Source organism: Pelecanus crispus, chromosome 10 (genome assembly GCF_030463565.1).
Source record: "Pelecanus crispus isolate bPelCri1 chromosome 10, bPelCri1.pri, whole genome shotgun sequence".
Lineage (NCBI taxonomy): Eukaryota > Metazoa > Chordata > Aves > Pelecaniformes > Pelecanidae > Pelecanus > Pelecanus crispus.
The window spans coordinates 15,627,706-15,649,358 of NC_134652.1; the positions used below are offsets into that span (position 1 = coordinate 15,627,706).

Here is a 21,653-nt window from a genome sequence, read left to right on the forward strand (position 1 = left end):
AACAAGCCCTGGATAAGCTTTCCATAGGAAGAGCACTTCTTCCTCTTCATTTGAATTGAAGTATAAATTTGTTCTACCGTGAGATATTCCCAGTACATTCACGAACCATGACAAGCTAAGGTCAGTGAATTGTGCAAAGTTTCATTTTCAAGGTTTGCAGGTTTGGTTGTTTTTTTTTTTTAACCTAAAAATAACAGAGTTGGAATTTGTGGTCACGGTCAAACAGTGATAAAATTAAGAACAGATAAAGCCACAAATACAATTTTTTTGGAGACTTGCAAGTTTGGTTTTGTTGAAGGAGGGGAAATAGTGCCATTTAATCAAAAGCATAAAGCATCAAGTGTTTGTTACAGCGAACAGGGAAGACAAGGCTCAAAGAGGTCTGAAATTCAATGCAGAAGACTGCTTTCCTAAGGCGCAACCACAGTGCAGGAGAGAAGGAAACAAAGGAACATAACATTCATTTGCCTAGAAGCATTTGTTACAAAAATACATCACCTGCAATGAGACATGCTTTGCAACTGCAATACACAGTAATACTATTTAGGACAGCAGTATCTGCTAGATGAGTCTCCAACTCAGTCATCACCATCTGACAATGCTCAGGCTCAGCAGTATAACTATACCTTACTGTCCCCCAACTTCAACCAGACCCAGCAAAGCACATCTATGATAACCAAAAAGTCAGCTTGTTATTCAAGAGATAAGAATTTAGCTCTTAGCATAGCTTTCAAACTAAACAACCCTTTGACATGCCAAAGTGCTTGGAGCCTATCCAGCAAGTTCCTGCCAGTTTTATTTTTTTCCTTCCTTCTTCTTCAGAGTGGATTCATAAGTGTTACTCAAGTTGTTTCAGTTCATCAAATGTTTTTAAGGCTATTTTGGAGTATTGAAGAGACTCCACAGATTCTTAAACAACTGAAGAGGATGACATTAAGGTACATACACTAGAGTCAAACAACGTTTATCATTGTTGCATTTGACAAATGCTCCAAATGGTACAGTCAACAGAACGTGAGTGAAAAGAAACCTTTCATCATGTAAAACAATGCTGTTGTGCCACAGCCTGCCTAATGCCCAGTGGGCTTCAGAAGAACCGCCCCTTCAAATACTTCACAGTTTTAAAGTTTTAACATCCGACCATAGAAGTCCTGTAAGAGACCAAGGAAAAAAGATGATGACAGAAGCTCACGTGGCTTTGCAGAGTGGTCATGCTAGGCTGGAGGAAATCCCACTAGGCAGAACAAAAAAAATCACTGCCGAGCACTGGGTGCCTGATCACCCAGGGGTGATGCAAGGGAGAACACAGGAATTGCTCTGGAGACTGCCACCCTGAGAGGGGGCATCTCATGGGAGTAAAGCAAAGCAGGATATGTCAGATGTAGCAGAAGGACTGGGGACTCTGCAGAGCAACGGAGCGAGCAAGCTTACGCTAAATTAGAAAATGACTGCATCTGGCTGCGGTCAACTGGCATTGCCCCGAGAGATCAAGAAGAAACATGACAGTCTGCCCCATTACAAGTCTTACTTTTAAATGCATTATCTTGTCAGGATTAACCTGACATCTATGATTAGCCAGAAGATTTCAGCCTGAGAAAGTTCTTGTTCAAAAAAGACAAGTGATAAACAAGTTTGTACTAAAATAAAACTAGAGCCTGATCACTTGCTGCAATAGCATACAATTTCCTTTTATACAGGGCAAGGAACGGTTGGTAATACTCGGTGACAGCACACAGCTGCTTGCTGAAGGGCACGAAGCTGTATGGAAAAAACAAAAAAATCCAACTCTTGTGAGATATTTTAAGGGGCCTCTGGAGGTGTCTCATCCAGCCTCCTATTTGAAGCGGAGCCATCACCAACGCTAGATCAGGGCCATTGTAGCTTTGTTGAGCTAAGTCCTGAACCCTTTGAGGAACAGAGATCCACCAACTCTCTGATAAACTGTTCCCTGTGCTTTGCCACCCTCCTCGTGAGCAAGTTTTCCCTGAAGCCCTTCCAGAACCCTCCATACTACAATTCTGAGCTGTAGCCCCTTGCTGTATTATCTAGGGCTTGATCCCACAGTCTTGTAACTACCCTCCCAACAGCTGTAGGCTCCCATTAGATCACTCTGCACCTTCTCTCCACAGGCTGAATCGGCCCTGCTCCCTCCAGCTCTCCTCTTAGCTCACATGCTCTAGGACCCCAACCACTCTGGACTCTCTTTGCTCTCTCAGCATCTCTTACACTGGGAGGCCCAAAACAGGACACTATTTTAAGTGAGGCCTCCCTAGTGCCATGCAGAAGAGGTAATAACTTTCCTCAACCTGCTGCTCATGCTCTTCCTAATGTAACCCAGCATGCGTCTTGCCTATTGCACGATGAGCATAGTGTTGGCTCATACTCAGTTTCACATTCAAAGAAGTCAATTTATGATTCACACATAGCGTTTTTTAGTAATGTAAATTGAGAGCTAACCACCCAGAGACTAGAATCCATTAATGTGTATTTTAGCAGTGCCTTTAAAGAGTCACGGTGGATAGAAAGTCAAAACTAGCATGGATAAGCTGAGGATAATACTGAAGGCCCTTAGAAGTTCACGTCAGACTGATATGCATGGGCACAACCGCTCCTTCCAGTCTAAAAACAGTTCATTTGCTTTGAGGTCAGAAAGATGAGACTGCATTAGTGCAGGAAGCCAAACAAAGAAAGTCTCTGCCTGGAGTGCCAGCTTAGTCACTGAGAAGTTTGTCCTAAAGTACCCTACTAAATCCCGTTTCACTCTGCAGACCTCCTCTCACCCATGAAAAGGGTGAGACAAACAAGCAACTGCTATAGAGAGGTTGCTTAACGTGCAAATAGAAGGCACTGAAATTACTGCATTAGAGAGACTGTTATGAGAACCTACACTTATCTTACATGCAAGACCCCTGTCGGAGCCTTCTAAATTTTCTAGTTAATATATAACATGTTGTATGTTATTTTATATCTTGGAAGGAGACTTTAGAGTCATGTTTTCTTCAAACCCTGCAGTCAATACACAGAAAACGTGAGTATGAATTCATCACTGCATGGACAGTATCAAAAAGCTACTGTACAATACAATTTAGGCAGGACAGGAACCTCAGACAATAGCAATAACGATGACAGTCATGTGGATTTCAATGCTTAAGAGTAACAAAAATCAAGACAGAAAAGAGAACAGGTGAGCCCAAATTTGGATGGCAAACAGGGAAGATAGCTACACAGCAAAGGTTACCAAAAAAAAAAAAAAAAACTTGTGTCATTTCAAACTGCAACAAGAGACACTCCCAATATGAAGACAAGCGATCACCTGTGCTGGCATTGGTCTCTGCCAGTCAACATTTAGAAGAAATAGTCCACAAGAGTTGCCACTGCCTTGGAGATTTGTCACTGAGGTTATCAGAGCAATCCCGTTTTCACCCAGACCTTTCCCCTTTGAGAGTCAGCCAGCTGACTGAAAACCAGCAATAGAATCAGAAGTTACTGAGCAATTTATTAACTAGTAGAGCAAGTACCAAACATTACAAATTAAATAATCATTGATTTAGAAGGTACTTTACCTGTAAAGGACCTCAAACTAGGTTAAAAAAAGTTCTTCAAATATTGTCATTCAGATCTTGTGATGCTGGAGGGTGCCTTTTAAATACACTATGCACTAAACCATTCCATGGGTCTCCATGTGCTCACAATACAAACTAATATTCAATCTACTGTATAAACAGAATCCAGGAAGAGTAGTGGAGAGGATGTTTTGTAGGCACTCTGGTTCCCAATTTTCTGGCAAGTCTCCATCTGCATTAGTGATTCCCAATTGTTAACTCCTTAGCCCTCCCAGCCTTGGCACCCCTTACAACTTTTACATTTTCTCACCTCAGGAACTCCTTGTTTACATACATTGCTGCTGCTCAACTGCACAGACCATAGGAAGAGACTTGCTTGTGAAGGAACCGCAATTGTTTTGGAAGTTCCAGCCCTTCAGCTAAGAAGTGAGACCTTATCAGATGGGTGCTTCTCAGCCACTTCAGGCCAAGCAAATGAGGTTTTCTTACTGAGAGAGGTTGAAACCAACAATGCAGGAGAGCAACAAAGAGCCACTGAGCAGGCTTCCTATCGTTACTAACCGTTTTGTATGGTCAGCTTTTCAATACTAGGGATTTGGAGTTACCTGGACAGCAGTTGGGTTTTGTCCCCAGCAAGCTGGGCTGATGGAAGGAACACACTCTTTTGGTTCCTCACACAAAGAAAATTCTCAAGATTTGATTGAGCACTGATGTAACAGATGCAGCCCTTCAGAATGAAAGCAGCAAAAAGCCAGGCAGCTTATTTAACCCTGCAGTACCTGACTGGAAGACGTATCTCGCTAAGCCTTGCATTAATTCTGCTGGCCAGGTAGGTGGTGCCGACTCCCCCGTTTCTCTCTTTAGCCGAAACGTCAGCTCAAATCCAAAACCACTTGGTCCATCTGTTCCTGTAAACCTGGAGGGAATGAAAAATGAAAAGTCACAACATACTCCTTGTAACCAGAGCAGGCTGCAAGATTAGGACCATGGAAAAAGGATGAGCGTTGTCCTCAGAGAAAAGATAAGTTTAGAAATTCTCTTATTTCAGTCTACTCTAGCTCGAATGGCTTAACATTGTTAGGTTTGTTGATGTAATACAATTTCAATGACTACTACCACAGTAGTGTTTTCAGACAGAATAACAGAGTCTTGGAACCATGACTTCTTTCCTGGGACCAGTGGGATTTTCAGCATCCTGAATTTGTTTTTAAAACATCGTTGTAAGTTCTGCACCGATAGTTGCCCTGATTATATTTGCTTAAATGGGAACACCAAAGTGCACAACAGAAAATAATGTTATTCCACCCTTGTGAATTCAAATTTCTACACATTGAGAAGTGGGATGCAACTAAAGTACTGGGTAGTAGTTTCTGGGTTGAAGCAGTTGAGGTTTTGATGTACAGCACATAATTTCTGTGTTGTGGATGGTCACGGGGGGAGGAGGGAAACAAGAAGATGCAGGCAGAAAGTTAATAATCTCTCACACAGTGCACTAATTCTTATTTTGCTCCACTATATGCTTGTGCACATTCTTGTTGTGTATCTAGGAGTACGACATTGGAAAAGCACTGAATGACAACTACTGCTCAAAAAGCAGTAGTTTGGCCATTTCCCCATTTGACAGAGATAGGTGCCAATTTATCTGGTTTGGTCAGATAGGGTCTACCCAGCAGAAAAAAGTCATATTAGAAGTATCAAGGCTGTAAGAAAAAGGAACAAATAAAGGATATCCCCATACTAGTCTTTGCTTCCACAAAACCAGTTCTTGAGAATCCTGTATTTTATACTTATACATACGGGAAAGTTCCTATTCCAAGTCCCCAACAACTAACCCCCATTTGCCTGTGAAAAAATGAGAAACCTCATGGAAAAATACATAAGCTCACAAACTTGAAAGCAAGCTGGGGACATCCATATCCTTTCTGCCCCTGTCTTCACATCCCTCACTTGTTTGCTGTGTCTGTTCCACAAAGGCAGAGGAAAGAAAGAAGGAAAGATTTACACTGAGCATAAAGACACCCCACAGAAGCTTTCATAAACCAGTATCATTCTGCAAATGCCAATCTCCAACACCTGCAGCCACTGGCAAATTCTCTGGAGGAATTTTGCAAATGTCTTGGATGCTGGTACCTTGCTGGCACATACGAAAGGTACAGTGCACAACATGTTAACATTGTACTACTTCTAAAAACAGTCAAACAGAGCAGTCAGGAAAGTGATGAGAGCACTTCCCATTTGAAAAACACAGCTGACCAGCAGTGGGTGACCAGTTCCAAGCGCTGGATGGTTTGTTCCCATAGTAAGGAGCCTGGTTTGAAGCAGAAATGCTTTACAGCGACCCTGCCTAATGACAAGTGCTAAAAGTGATCAAACTTAAGCATTGACGCAACTCCATCATGCAATGTAACTTTATTTGAGGATTCTTCAAGGAAAGTTTGATTGTGGTAGACTTTCAAATGATGTAACAAAAGTAGTTAAGAAATGTACCCAAGGACAGAAATAAACTATGGGACAGCTCAACAGCTGTGAGTGAAAACAAGAGAGCAGGTATTAATAATATATCAAAAAAGACTTTATTTCATTAGTATGAAAATATACAAGCATGTCCATTTTTGTTTCCCTCCATACTATCCTCAACAAAGAATTTGAGAATTATATACTACCGAAGCAAATTCTCTATGAACAGAGCAGATAATGCATTTCAGAATGGTCAACTGGTAAATATGAAACCTCTTTCAGGAAACAAGTGTACCTTTAAGCAACAAGTCAAATAATTACATTTGGTTCTTAAACAAAGCAAGAGCTTACTGAATAACCAGCCAACAAGCAGAATCTGGATGTGCAGCGAAACCTACATTCTGCAATCATGCATGCAGGTCCACCAAAAAGATTGGTACAGGATGGCGATAGCCTCACAAATGTGAAGTTGTACTTTGTACATTCAGCACCCCTGTCGTGTTTTATTAGTTTCACATATCAGATAGCAAAGGAAAACCAGAAATATTTCTTAAAGGGAGAAAGAAAAACGCTTCAAAGTGGTAGTTTTCAAGGATTCATTCCAGGAAAAAGCATACACCAGAAACTGAAACACATTATGAACGGGTCAATTTTAAGAAGGATCAAAGTTAACAAAAAGCCTTCAAGCGATCTTTCACAGTTAAAATTTTTGGAAAGTAAGATGGCTCCCTATTGAATTTCCTCCTTTTAAGGCATGTTCTGAAACAACACAGCTTTACTTCTACTATGCATCGAACTAGAGTTTAGTGGTTTGGTTTTTTGTTTTGTTTTGGTTTTTTTTTTTTTAACTCCACAGATCTCTCTGCTTCCCAGAAATAACTGTGTAAATAAAAGGCGACCACACATGCTTTATATTGATCCATACGCAAGTTACTGAGTAAACAGAAGTGTTCAGGTGAGTATCTATCAAATTTAAAGCCAGATGAGCATTTAGGAGAATATTGCTGGTCAGCAACTCATCAGTAGTCGCAAAGCAGTAAAACTAACAGGCAATGTTATGTGATTTTTTTGTATGGTAATGAGAGACTCTAAAACAGAGAAGAACTACTAGAAAATAAATAGAATAAAAGCTAAGGAAGCAAGCAGTAAGTTACTTCCCTTCTAAGATTTAAAAAAATCCCTGAAGAATCAAAAGATGTATCTTCTAAAAAACACTCAAAAAAAATGCAGCAGCACACAGTGCTTATAATTTTCAAATTCTTAAATTAAGAGTTAAATCTTAGAAAGATCCTATTTGCATGTAAGAGATTTGTATTTAAAGATTACATTTAAAATGTTTTTGAATAGTTAATGGTCACAGGTTGCTGAAAATACACTGCTTTGTTACAGCAAAATTTTAAACACATGCAATTCACCTGTATTATGCAGCTGTTCTGAGGTAACGGTCTATAAAGTAAAAGTCTTTGATCTGTTTAATTTTAGGTTGGTAATTTGTTTTTGAAGAAATTGTGACACGTGGCTTTAAAAGCTTGTGATTATTTTAGAAATCCTTTACATTTAATTCAGACCAGTCTTTCATAGGAAGAAATACTAATATTCAGAATGTAATTAGGATAGTAATTTTCAGTTAGCATTTTTGCCAAAGCTTTTGCTTTTATTCTTCAAAAAGTCTTGTATTTGAAAGAAAGTTGAATGTAGTTTCAACAGCTGCCATAAAATTTCTCTCAATGAACATGGTCTCTCAACAGACCATAATCCAGGACCAGAGCTGCTGGCCAAGGTTTGCAGGATGTACATGAGAATGGAGGCAGATGTGAGCTTCAGGAACTAAATAAATTTATAACCCTGCCACATGCCTCTGACCCTTGGTCTAACAAAAATCACAGAGAAGAATCCAGTAGCTGAGTTACACAGCTTGGCTTCTCTTATGGAAGTCCTTTTCACTAGGGAGCGAGCACTTACACTAGCTCCGACTCCAAAATTTGTGAGGATAAGGATGCATCAGTCCACTGGCGGAGAGGCAAGTAGCAGCCACAGTCAACAAACGCATGGGAAATGAATTTGCCTGGTAAGAAGTCCAAGACTTCCAGATACACGTGCCGTACAAATGGAAGACCAAGCAAATGGCTTTTTATCCCCCCCAAGGATAAAGAGACTCCTCCCTTATATCTGGGCTATAAGCAGCTGCTCATTCCCACAATCACCTGTTTCCATTTTTGTTCAAGGCCTTACCAACAAGACAAAAGATGCACCCATCATGACCAAGAAAACCATTCACGATGGGGGAGCTAATAAAGTGATATTCCCCATAAACAAGTTAATTTATACCAAAATGTTCCATTACTTCCACTTGGAAACACTAGATTCCCACAGCAGCCTCCTCCTTGTAGGGTTATGTCCCCACTGCTTGGGGGTTATCTTAGGAGGCTGCTGAGGAACTGGACAAAAAGGATCACACGTTGCAGGCTTGTGGATGTCCAAACTCATGCTCCTTCCCACAAGCTCCCAATTTTCACCAAACTTCCAGAAAACTTCCAGAAAAGTCAACCGCTTTCAGCCAGCCATGGTCAACCAACAAGCTAAAAAAAAAAAAATATATATATATATAGTTCCAGAAGAGACAGACTGAACAAGCCTCATTTCCATAGAAAACTGTGTGGAGGGGTGAGGATAACCCATAGATGGAAGAAGTCCTGCTAAAGCACACAGAAGACAGGTTTGCTCATGTCCTCTTCCATCAACCCCCCAAGTTCACTGCTACCTGCACCTGTACTAACTTGTTCCCTTCCAAGCTGGCAGCAAAGCATTCGCAGCAGGTTAGCCTGACCCTGACTCCTGTGTCAACTGCGGAGGTAACACGTTTTTATTACACACTTCTTCTACAGAAGCAAGATTCAGGCGCTATTTTGGGTTGGCTTCTCTGTGAGTAAGGGAGGTGGGGACTGGGGTGGTGGTTTGGGGGTTTTTTGGGGGTTTGGTGTTTTGGGGTTTTTTTGGGTTGTGGTTTGGTTGGGTGTTTTTTTGGTTGGTTGGTTGGTTTGGGGTTTTTTTACATCTAAAGATGACCAATTCAAACTACAGCCAACCGAGAATGAAGGCTTTGGAGCTCAGGTCAGCATCTCAACACTAAGTGCTTTGCAGGTCATTTCTTCAGCAAAACAATTACAATAAAGCACTCCAAAAAAAGTGCCTCAGCTTTACAATAAGACGATGATCTGAGATGGACCATGTACAGGAAGGAAACCTCAAAGTTGGTATTTTCTATCTGTGCATGGCCTCAGGTACATAAACTGAAAGCTGCAACACAGCATTAAGTTTCTGTACTAACAGATCTGAATATTTCACATAGTTTGGTTTACGCCTTGGTTCTGCTGAATCCTGCAGTTTTGAGTGAAAGTTTCTTTTAAATATCCCTAAAATGCTGAGGGGAAAAAAAACCAAAACCAAACAAAAAAAAAACCCCAAACCCACACCAAATCCATATTTTGCCCCCAGACTAAAGAAAATAACTATACAGAGACAGCATGGATTGTATTGTACCTGCCACTGCTTTGCCATCTCCAACACGAGGGCACATCACCTTTACAGCCAACCCAATTGCGAAGCAGCCAGCTAAGTTTTCACAAAAAACAAACACTGATGGAGAAATTCTTGGCTTGCTGCATGCCCACTGGCACACATCAGATAGTTTTATATTATGACTACAGCAGTAAGGGAAGGGTCTGGTATCTGCCAAGTCAAATCCAACCCTATATTTAATATTAAAACCTTATTTTGTTGCATGAACAAAAATAAACCTTTTGAAACCCAAGGTCATATATTACATGCCATTCTTTGGGTTAAAACTCTCTTTATCTGTTCAGGAAATCAGCTCAGCAGAACAGACCACATTGCAGCACTGCATATACGCTAAAGGAGCCTGGCTTGTTCCTTTAATGAGGTAAGAGTTTCACTGATCATGATATTTAGTTCCAGCAAAAGAATCCAAAGAAATAGAGGCCCCTTTATTTACAGAGCCATGCAGCCGGGCCCCCCGAGCCCCCCGCCACCCTGCGCTCTGCCAGGCCCTCTCCTGAAGCCACACACAGAGAACTGAAAAGCTGCTCCCCTCTGCAGCAGAGTACCCAGGGCGCTTTTCACATCAAATAACCGAGCTTAAGAGGATCAAAAGCCAAACTAGCCCTTTGCTTTAAAAGCAGCTCAGAAAACCAGAGGCTTTTCAGTTTCAATCAAAGCTATTTGCCAAAGCATTTTCATTCTCACTTTTGCAAGGAACAAGAGAAGGTTTGCTTCACTGCAGTGCAAAATGGCTGTATTTCTGAAATTCTGCTTTTGAAAGCTACACAGCTCTGGACAAGGAGCAGAGTGTACTAGGTGTTTATTTTTTGAGAGTTTAAGAGTATGTGTATATAAATGTATTAGGTGAACCAATCCCTGAAAATGGGAGTTTACGTAGGGAAATGCTGGCCCTTCACTACGATTATTTCAGCCAGGGAACAAGAAGAAAGCTCTTTCAGAGTATTTGGGGATAGTTAGGACTACACTTCCAGAAGTCAAGGCTCCACTCCCAGCAATTCCAGGGAGATAAACCAGGTCTCCTCTGGGAATTGAGGGCAGGCTCACAGTACTCTGGACTGACTTGTCCCACCTTCAGTTTTCAGCTCCATCACCGCTACTTTTGCAAAGCCACTTAAGATGCCTTTTACTTCAAATCCCTAATTGCATTTCCCCACATCTTCTATAAAGACAAAGGTTACTGCTCTGCCACTGGTGAGCCACTCACACCATTCTGAAAGCTGCAGAAATACAGTATCACTACATTTCTAAGCCTGGCATCAGGAAGAGCTGCTGTTTTCATCAGAAAGCAGTTTTAATCCTACCACCACCCCCACCCACCCCAAGAAAAAAAAAAAAAAAGCCACAGTAATTGTCAATTCGTAGCTTTCAGTACTCCAGGTCAGCCTATCAGGACATTTTAGGAGTTAAACCAAGCTGATAGGCAGCGTCCACCACTCTGGCTTGACAAGACCAAAGTACTTCAAGGCCCAACTCTCAGCAGTGTTTTAAGACTGCATAGCTAGTAACCATCCCAGAAGATTTTTCTATTAGCTAGCAAAGATATTACTACTAGCAACACAGAGGGCTGGTGTAACAAAAAGCATCAGGGTACTCAATAACTGATTTCACAGGTCCTCCCTGAGAAAAATCAAGACATATACCACTTCCCTTTCACTGCCCGCATCTGCTTACAAACAATCAAAACAAAGGGTGGTCTCCTGTCTAAAACCCAAGGAGAAACCTTCAGCAGGCTATTACAGCCACTGAGTCGAACACCTTAGTGTCTCCATCTCCTGGGAAGGACATCAGGCAAGAGCTGATGTGCTCCAAACAAGATTATGGAGAGAGTCAGTCTTCCGAATTCAAGATCCAGGTGCTTTACACAATGTCTTCCCACTGTAGGCAAATGACTCTCAGATTCCAGAACTTCGGGGGTGGGGGGAGAAAAGAAAAGAAAAAAAAGTGACCCTACCTAGTCCTTCCAGCATCTTGCCTAACAGGAAATGGTTGGTTTTAGTGCAGCTGTCAAACAATTTGAAAGCCTCATCTGAGAGCCTTAACGGCATGCTGGGATGCTCCTGTGAAGCAATTTTGCAAGAAAATAGGCACAGCAAACAGCAACCTCCCTACATCAAAGGCTTAAAAAGTATCCAGAAAAGTTATTTTGGCCAAAACCCACCTGCTTACTCACATACTCTCCCGGATTGTTTCCTGGCATTGAAAAAAGCATCAGTTTTAAGGAAAAACACATAAAAACATCTGAGAGAAGCAGGGGGTGGTTATCTGGACATCAGATGGTTATCTCTTCATAGCGCTCAACAGGAAATTCCATGAGCTCTCGCCACCCCAAACCTGCTCACAGGGTCTTACTGGACTCCCTTCTAGCTCGATTTAAGAAAAAGCGTCATGCATAAGCAGGGTAAATACAAATGCAGACAGAACACATTCTCAAAGATTTTTGTTCATGTAAAATCAAGGTCAGAAAGCAAGTGACACGTGGTACTCAAGATGTCAGTCTATGGCTATGCCCAAAGATGTTACTTGGAGCTTGCTCTTGCAGTACATCATATCAAACGTGTAAGCCATCAACCAAATGGAAAGCCTTTCTAGAAACAGCAACTTAAATTGTTTTTAGAGAATTATTCCAACGTCTAAATCCAAACAGATGCAGAGGCACTTGCTCTGCAGTTATTTGGAGGTAGGTTTCTCAGCTTTCCAAAATACTCATGTAGGATCTGCTTAGAAAACTGATATTGAGATAGATCTGAGTAAAATTTGTGAATCGATTTGTGCTGGCCAGTATGAAAACAGAACTGTGCTTCACTGAGCTACCGTTCAGCAAGTGAAGTGCTGGTATGGGGCAGAGGGGGAAGAGGAGACTTCAGTTTAAGTTTCACTCACACAAACACCACTGATTTCACACACTTTACTATTCAGCTTCATCAAAACTCTGCTGGTGATAATCTCGCCCCTGAAGCCTGGAGATTCACAGTTTAGGTTTTATTTTTAAAAAGTTGTTTCTGTACATAACAAATGTTGATACAACAGATAAATCGATTTTTCCTCTAAACCTTCAGCCTACAGAGTCAAGTCAACCTTACTCCTAACTCTGCAGACACAACTGTCTTATGAGAGACTGTATGACTTGAACTACAAGGTAATACAGTGGGGTTTCCAGCAGCTTTAGACACAAGCAGCATGGGAATTGTGTACATTTTGTAGACCTGACAGACTGGTCACTTTTTAGACACCTAAATCAGTCAGGCACGTGAGAAGCACTTGGCACACAAGTGTCATTAAAATGTGTCCATACCACAGTCGCCTACATCACACAAGGAAAGGCTGAGTGCTGGGTTTGTTTGGCCTTAATAAAAGAAGGCTAAAGGAAGGGGAGGATCTTATTTCTCAACTACCTATTGGGAGGGTAAAGGGAGGACAGAGCCAGACCTTTCTCAGAGATGCACAGCAAAATGACAAAGGTTGATTCCAGTTACATGTATCTGGAAATCTTTTTTCACATGATAGTGGTCAAACCCTGGAACAGGATCCAGGGAGGCTGTGGAAGTTGGCCCTCTGAGCAGGCATCAACTGGAAACTTTTGGAGGTCTTTTCCAACCCAAGTGATCCTATGAAGCATCGTGGCCAAGAACACAGGTATGAACTTTCACTACTGGTACCCTGTGTCCAAAACCAAGCTGGCAGGACCCACAGCTGATAATTCACAAACACATCAGTTGAATTCATTTTGACAGAAGCGGTTACTATACTCAGCTCCTGCCCAGACACATGGGAAACAGTTCCTGAACTATGCTCTCTCCAGCCTAGCATGTTAAAGTAAACCACCCTCAGTTTTCAGGTCACTTTAATGTGCTGGGCTGCAAGTTAAGGCAATTTAGGGGTTGCTTCTTTGAGGTTCAGCTGTCCACGCCATGAAAGTAGTAGGATCTGGAAGAACGATAGGATCCTGCTTAGCTGCTGGAGGTTAATCCCTTTGAGCTCTAGAGGCTTGGAAGCATTATTGTCTCATTCTGGAAAGCACCACACAGTCATATGTAAGGATAGTGTGTGTAGATTAAGGGCAAAAGGCTGCAATGGCCCTGTTGGTGCAAAAGGGATCTATATGCTTCATTATTAATGCTAAGTCAAGAAACTTCAGAATACTCTTAAATCCCTAAAACAGCATACAGGTGACCTAAGTTTGAATCTCGTCTGCTACAAACTTCCCATTCTCCTCAACAAGTTACTTAGGAATTTGATTCTCGGATGTAAAATAGTATTTCCCTGCTTCAAAGAGTAATGTGACACACTCGTCATATAGGAAATGCTTATATACTCCATTTATCAAGGTCACAAAAGCTAGGAAATTAACTCCACATTCTGCACAGCATGGACAAATACTGAACACGGGAAATGACTGAAACAACAAAATATGAAACAGGAGGTTGCATGGGACATGTCACTCTACCCCAGCAAAAGATGTCCACATGAAGACAGTTTACTCTATTTTCTCTGTTTTGTGATGCATGGACACAGCTATACCAGCAGGTGATGGTTTGATCTCCCCATTACAGTCATAACTAAACTGACAAGATCAAACCACTTCATCGTCATGATTCCCAAAACACGTATTAAAAAAAAAAACAAAACAAAACAACCTATGTGAAATCAAGTAACTAGAGGACTCGCTATGCTTTTCTGCTTGAGGGCTCACACATTTCTGCACAGAGCCACCCAGGCTTCCCACCTCACAGCCAGCAGAACCCACCCCAACGCAGGTGAGGTGTCCCCAAGAGCAGTTCTCACCCACCACCTGCAGCACGCTGCAAGCACCGCTAGCACCACAAGCGAGGCTGCGCTTCTTGGCGCTGCAGGGAAAGTGCCAACAGCCTCACTGTAATGGCCTGGGGAAGTTGCAGCACAGTTGCATCATCTTAATGCCCACTGAAAGGATCTGGAAAGAATAGGTAGGAGTACAATAAGGATTTACTATTGCATTCACAGAATAAGGGGCAGGGAACTAGTGAAAAAGAAAACAACTTCGCAAGATCTGTACTTTAACATTTTACTTAAGCTGTCTATTTATGCTGTACTTCAGAGCTACTTATCCTTCATTTCTACAAGGTCCACCAGAATGGTGCTCTCTCATTTGGCCTGAGCTGGGTGTGATTCTGCAAACAGCACGCAGCCACTGCGCTATACAGTGTACTAGGAAAGACAACCTTTCATCTGCGCATGGATCCCATTTCATATCGGGACAGAATCCTTAGTTCTGATGCACTGGGCTTTGCATAGCTTGCAGGGAATGGTAATACATCTCCAAAACTTCACCTAAGGGCTCAGCTGCAGCCTCACCAGGCAAGGGAACATAAGCGAAGGGACAGTTCGAGCCACATGTGGCTGGGAAGGATAGTATTGCTGTGCTTGGGGAGCAGCTGGGAAAAAGGCACCCGACCTTCTTTGCAGTGTCTGCTGGCTCCTTCCTAGTGCCTACTGTAGAAAGTTCCGCAGCTGCTGGGAGGAACCCATTCGCATAACAAAAGCGGCTTTCAAAAGCAGTATGGGAGGGTGGAAAGAATAAGAGAAAAACCCACAGCCAGAAGCTACACTGACAGCTACAGTTAGGGGTTTTTTCAGTATTGCCTGAAAGTCTCAGGTGAGGATCAGGGCTCCAACACACTACGTAGAACATAAACACTGGTGTCTCCCATTACTTTCTTGCTGCTAAAGAACATAGGTTAAAGATAAAAATCATGCAAGAAACAACTTTAGCACACCCTCTAGCACATTTTTAGGACTCTGATAAAATTAAGTTCTCAGCTGTGCAATAAATGAACGTGAGGCATAACAGGTATTTAGGAGCTTTTAGGAGCCTGAACTCCAACAGATTTCAACAGGAGCTTAGGCACCCAAATATCCTCCTGGATGTGGGATTCAACCCCTAATGTTTCACTTCATTAGCTGTGGAAATCAAGACAATACTTCCCTACTTGCTGAGCTGTTATATAGTCTCATTTCATCATAAAGGGTGCACTCAAAAACATACCAATGAGCACCAATAACAGATCTTAACCAATTAAACAGGCAGGGGAAAGCCCTTGGAGTTTGAACCATAATTCCAGGGAAAAGAAAGCACCAGACTGCTGGTGAAAGACTCCCAAAAGGGAAACATGAGACAGTTGCAACGAAAAGTCTACTATATGTGTTTTGGTTTTCTTTAATCTGCCTTTAAGTGTTAAGCTTCTCCTGCAAGACTATGGTTCCTTTGAAGCACTGGGAACTTCCAGAGGTAGCAATCACAGGCTGATCGTTTCGATCTATAGAAATAACCTGGCTTGTGAATGTTACATGAACTCCACCCATTGTAAGAGAAAATCCAAAAGGATAAAATAAATCTTGGCCTCTTTAAATCAAACAAAGGAGGAAAGAAAGCATCATTCCCCCCTTTTGTTTCAGTAGGTCCAGGATCAGCCCTAAAGATTTTAACAGCAGCAAAATAGTTTTGCCTCTCAGCCAAACCACTTCAGTTATGGAAACTGCAAAATGGCTCAGTTTCTCTTACAAGCAGAAATAAAGTTGGGGGAGAGATGTCAACTTGCAGCATATTTCAGTACCACTTACTTTTTAGTGCAGTAAGCACAAACACGCTCCTCACGTTCCTGATCACTTTAGGAGGAATAAGCTATCCAGTAAAACAGGGTTCAGCGTACAGCTCATCATAGCCGCTCTGTTACAGAAAATCCCCCATCCATCTCTGAACACTAAATTCTTTGCTTTTCTGCTTAATGTTACTCTTCTGGGTAAAAAAGAATTCAAGGCCCAGAGACATATTATTTTTGCGTAATAAAGTTATACATATGGATTCAACTTAGCTAGGAAATGTCAACTTAAGGCTTGTCTTCATGAGGAAATTTACTGTAACTAGTCTACCAGTATAATTATATTGCTGTTAGTTCTACTGGTAAAATTCCCCTGTTGAGCCTTATTCATAACAACAGCCACCTTTATGGTTTATTTTTGTCGAGTATGCCAAAAAAGGCCCCTGCTCCAGAAAGGCCACAACAATTCACAGGAGAGGAGGGGAAGGAGCGATGCCAGTGCAACTGGAGCGGTGGAAAGAATAACAGCATAGAAATGGCAGTATTTCTCTGTGCTAACAAATTATTTGCTACAGAAAAAAAAAAATGCAATGCTGTAAGAAAATACGCTGTACATCAGATATCGTTGCAGGTAAGCTCTGTGCCAGGTTTATGCCACATTTCATAGCTTTGGTAAAGTTCCCCAAGCCAGACTCCTCTCTGCATCAGCCCCTCCATGTGCATCCTTTTGTCTGGCCTTCTCCCCCGCTGCTGCAGCGCATTTCCCAGGCACACACTCTTTCCCCGTTCCCTTACAGGAGCTATGCATCCCAGCAACTGCCCTGGGCCCCTTGGACAGAGCACTGACCCTCCAAAACAAATGGGTGTTAAACACCAACCCCTCTGGTTTACAGTTTGCACCTTCAGGGACAAGGGAGAGCTGCAAAGCAAACAGCACTCTTTGCAAAAGGGATTTTAAAACAATTGCCCTTCACTTCAGCAGTGCAAGAATGCTGAGCTAGACAAACAATGAGCCATCTGTGCACTCTTCCCTCCTTCCCTTGTCTCTACCCTCTGGGCTTAAATCAGAGCTCCCCAAGAATGGCAGAGTCCCCCTTAACCTCCACCCACCCTGTTTACATCCTGCAAAAAACAGTTTTCTGGCCTTTTTTTTTTTTTCTTCTTTTTGTTCTTAAGAACCCTTGCAAAATCTTCCTTTAAACCTCAGCCCTTTGTCAGGTGGTATCCCATCTACCCAGCTTTGTCAACTGATCAAAAAATGCCTCCCACCGGAGGATCTGTTCCTTGTTTACCATCCCTGGAGGCAGAGTGGCACTTAGGAGCCCTAGCCACCCCTTTGTCCAAGGAAAGCAATACCATCTGAATGGGAGACCACCAAAGATTTGCAGCCCTCTTTTGTTAGCCTGGTGTCACTGCCTATTGGGCCTCAATTCAAAATTGAGATGACAGTAGAGAGGCAGCCAAGTTTGGTAATCACCATGGAGTTTCCAGCTTAGGAGAGAGAAATACCAATAGCTCAAATTTTCGAAGAAAATTGGTAATTTTATTATCAATGGTAATTTGTGGTTACCAATTTTAACCACTGTCCCATCAAGAAAGACTATTCTAGTACTAGTTGGGAAGGCATGTTTCCAATGCTAAAACTGTGTTGAGGAAAGAAAGGGGGATTAGGTCTGAATAACAGCATTCAGGTGCATCTCTTCAAACTTTAATTTTGTTAGTATCATTATTCCAGCAAGCAAAGGGATAAAAAAGTCAACCCTCCTTTGATCTCACAGCCAGAATGGCCACACAGCTCAAAAAATGCTTCCACCTTCATGTCCCACTGAAATAAAAGCCCACTATCTTTTAATTCTTGCTTTTTAGAACATCCTAAACAGATCTTTATCATAAAACAATCTTTCACCAGGACCCAACTTTGATCCCCAGTCACTCCTCTTCCCAGCAGGCTGAACTTGCTGGGATAGCAGAGCCTGCAAGCTCTCCAACATCATTCAGCACTAACCCAGTTGGGAGATGAGAGTAAGGAAGCCCTGTCTCAGGACAACTCTCCTCCCATATGCCAAGATCATAAATGTCGAAGTTCTGCTGACAAAAAGTAATCATCCATTTTGAATACCATGCCCATTCCTCTGCATGGCAGCAAGAGGCTCATCTTACCAGGATGCACATGCAGATACGCTACTGAGCAGGATGCAGGGCTTGCCTTCAGTAACGCTCAGCTATAAACCTATTCTAATCTTTTTCCTTTTTTTTATTGAAAACAGTCCTTCTTGTAAATTCAACTACCGTGCTGTAAACGTTAAACGGATTTCCTTCACTGCTTCAAAAAAAATTCCAAATCTAGTACAGTTCAAGCATGCTGTCATCCCACAACCTCCGCACGCAAACATAGATACACCGCAGGACAAAGCGGACTTCTCTCTGTAGGTGGCCTACATCTTTCATATTATTAATGGTGCTAACTACCTCCAACAAATGACATTTGGAAGCCAGTGCACTCTGCCTGGGAGGAGGGAAAAAAGATTTCCCCATGGTGGCCATAGCTTCAAGGGAGGTCTGCCTCCAGCAGAGAAACACAAGTCTTAGTCCTGGTGCATTGCCTCAATCATTGGAGGGACACTGTCAATGGGGCGTGTAAATAGGCATGACGCTTGGTTTAACTGTTTTTTGCCTGGGAAATAGGAAATTGAACTTTACATGATCACACTTGTGCTTCTTAAAAACATCTCCACAATTTTTGAACTCATTGGTCAAATTCAACCAAGTCCTTCAACGGAAGAGTTGTCCCCAAAGCATGGCATTTCTACAAAGTAGGCGTAAACAGCCAGACAGAAGAGGATCTGTAGGCACTTCCAGTAAGCAAGTTTCAGTGGAAGCACAACTATATTTCTAGACACCAGAGAGACCACATAGGAGAGAGCTGTTACAAGTACCCTAATCTTGGGAAAAGCTCGGTAACTCATATCTTTATAGACACACAAAAAAAAAATCCAACCACAAGACAAGTCCATTAAAAACCAGATCTTATTGCCCCCCTGCAGCTAAACTACTCATTTCAAATTTAGTGATTCTCAAATAAGCTATCATTAAAAAGAAATACCTTTTTTGTCACAGAACTCCCTAATTCCGTGGCCTCTCCCTTCCCACTCTGCCACGAACCTTCCTCTCCCCTCTGCCTCAGAAAAAAGACCAACTGGAAGATAAGCATTACATTTGGGGTCAATCTCTGATAGACAAACAGAAGACCTAGGAAGAAAAAGGAAGTTCAGAGTATGGTGCCCATCTAGGACTCTCCCCCCTCCAAGTCCCAGCTCTTGTACCTCTTTCCTAAATTGATGCTTACTGATGTACTCTTCCATGTCATTCCCTTCAGCTGGGGCAGATGCTCCACCTCCAGCAACAGTACACAGAAGAAACATTTCTTCAGTGCGCCGGCTAAAGTTCACTTCCCACAGATGGCAACGTGAAGCAGGATGATATGGAGACCTGGAAGGAGCTCATCAGGATGACTTTAAATTCCCAGAATTTCACTGCTTTGGCGGCTGTTCCCCACAACCAACCCATCACTGTCACACCTCACAAAAGTCTGACCCAGGAGCAGAACCACTATTTTCTGATCCTCAACTTGAGGATATGTCCTCAAAACTCAACCTCACTTCCCTAATCCATGTGCTGAAGTAGCTACCACAGAGCTAGCCCTGACACAGCAGCTGTCCTTTAACTTCAGAGCTAATAGCCTAGTGAAACAAAATTAGGATGAGGAAGGGAGGGTTTATACATCTGTGCTATTATTTAAGTCCTCAGGTTCCTCTGTTGAAGTATGCTTCAACACTACACTTGAAAGAAACTGTTTCCACCCCATGAAAGGTGGAAGAAAACCTTGGGTTTTTAATAATTTTCCTTGAATTCCAGGCTCAACTCGCAAACTAAACTGATTTGATCTTTCATCTCTTTGAGGTAGATATGCTGAACTCTACAAAAGTTGTTTCAAAATCTTATCTGAAATATGGATCCACAACTACCACTACCCCTCTCTAATTTACTGTCTTCCCAAAGGCCCTCTATTTTATTGCATTTTCATGAAAACAAAGAGGGGCAGAGTCAGTCTCCACCATTTCAAAAGTGTTCACTGTCACCTTGGAGTTTGGTGTAATATTTCAGCGGTGCTTTAGGCATGTGGTTTATAAAGCACTTAGGGACCCATTAAATACCAAAATTTAAGGCTAAAGGCTGGCAAGCTGAGGGCAGTGAGCTTTTAAATTTATGAAAGGCTACAGAACTAAGAGGCCACTAAAGTGACAGCTGTCAGCACCACTCCATCCTACATTCATGCAGGCTCAAAGGAGAAGCCAGCACGCACTCAAAAGAAAGAGAGCACTCGTTCCAACTTTCAGGCTATTTTCTAAATACTCTTTTCAAATTCCTTTCATACTCAGAAAAAGCCTTCCAGAAAACATCCACCCCTCTGCAAGCCTTGCATTTGTTACCTGATCCAGTTTTGCACTCCTTTTTCTTCCTCCCAGCTCTAACAAGCATCCTTGCCCTTTTACAAGTTAAGGTCATTCAAAGGATCTATACAAGCCAGCAGAACACAAGCTGGACTGGAGATCTTGAAAGGCTCACGCTTACCCTCACCTTTAATAGGGAAGCACCACCCACAGAGACAACACGTTATCCCGGCATGCACCGCTTCCTCCCGATCCAAATGGTAAGTAGCACAAATCAAAAGGACCACAGCAAGTTGGAACCTGTTGTCTCTGCGGGTGGTACCCTGCATCTGTATTGGAGATGAAGGCAGCTGCAATCTCTTCGGCTTTACAAAAATGGGATGCTGCACTTTGGCTCCTGGCTAGCTGCCAGGGAAAAAAAAAAAAACCACCCAAAACAAAACCAACCACCACCACCCTTGTCAATATGAAGTTTGTGTAGATCAAGAAACCAAAGTATTGGAATTTGCATAAAAAGCTAAATATCAAAACAAAGTTGGCATGTTTCTTCTCAGGATGTGGGAAGGCCACAAATACAAGTCTTACCTCTTAACCTAGCCATAATTTAAGCTTTGCTTTCTATTGTGGCTCTGAATTACAACCTTGCAATTTTAATACAAATAAGACTATTCAAGGTTTTCAGGAATTCTATCGCATCATGGTTCTCATTTTCCACACACTTTTTAAACTGTTAACAAAAAGGGTGAGCGCTCAAACTACAGGAACAGTTAATGAGAGATTCAGCCTCGGCCTTACAGCGAACTGGAGACAGGAGTCAGTCTGGTGAAAACACACATCACTTCCTAGCTCTCTGGACAGCCCTGCAAACCCCTGCGCCAGCACAACCCAGGGCTGGAGCACGCCATTGCACCACAGTAGCCGAAGCTGGTGTTGCCAGTAACGGAGTCCGAGTCCAGCTACGCTTGCTGACGCTGCCTTCCTCAAGCATCCGTTCTCCATGTAGGCAGAAGTCACCATCACACCTGGAA

General features: G+C 42.3%; 1 protein-coding gene across 2 annotated transcripts in view; it reads right to left on the bottom strand.

Moving 5' to 3' along the window:
• Positions 1–21,653, bottom strand: part of SUFU (SUFU negative regulator of hedgehog signaling) — a 92,578-nt gene that overhangs the window by 59,820 nt on the left and 11,105 nt on the right. For both annotated transcript variants that reach the window (XM_075717429.1, XM_075717428.1), the window contains exon 3: positions 4,343–4,479. In XM_075717429.1, coding sequence (XP_075573544.1) covers positions 4,343–4,479 — 137 coding nt within the window. The remainder of the gene's footprint in view (positions 1–4,342; positions 4,480–21,653) is intronic.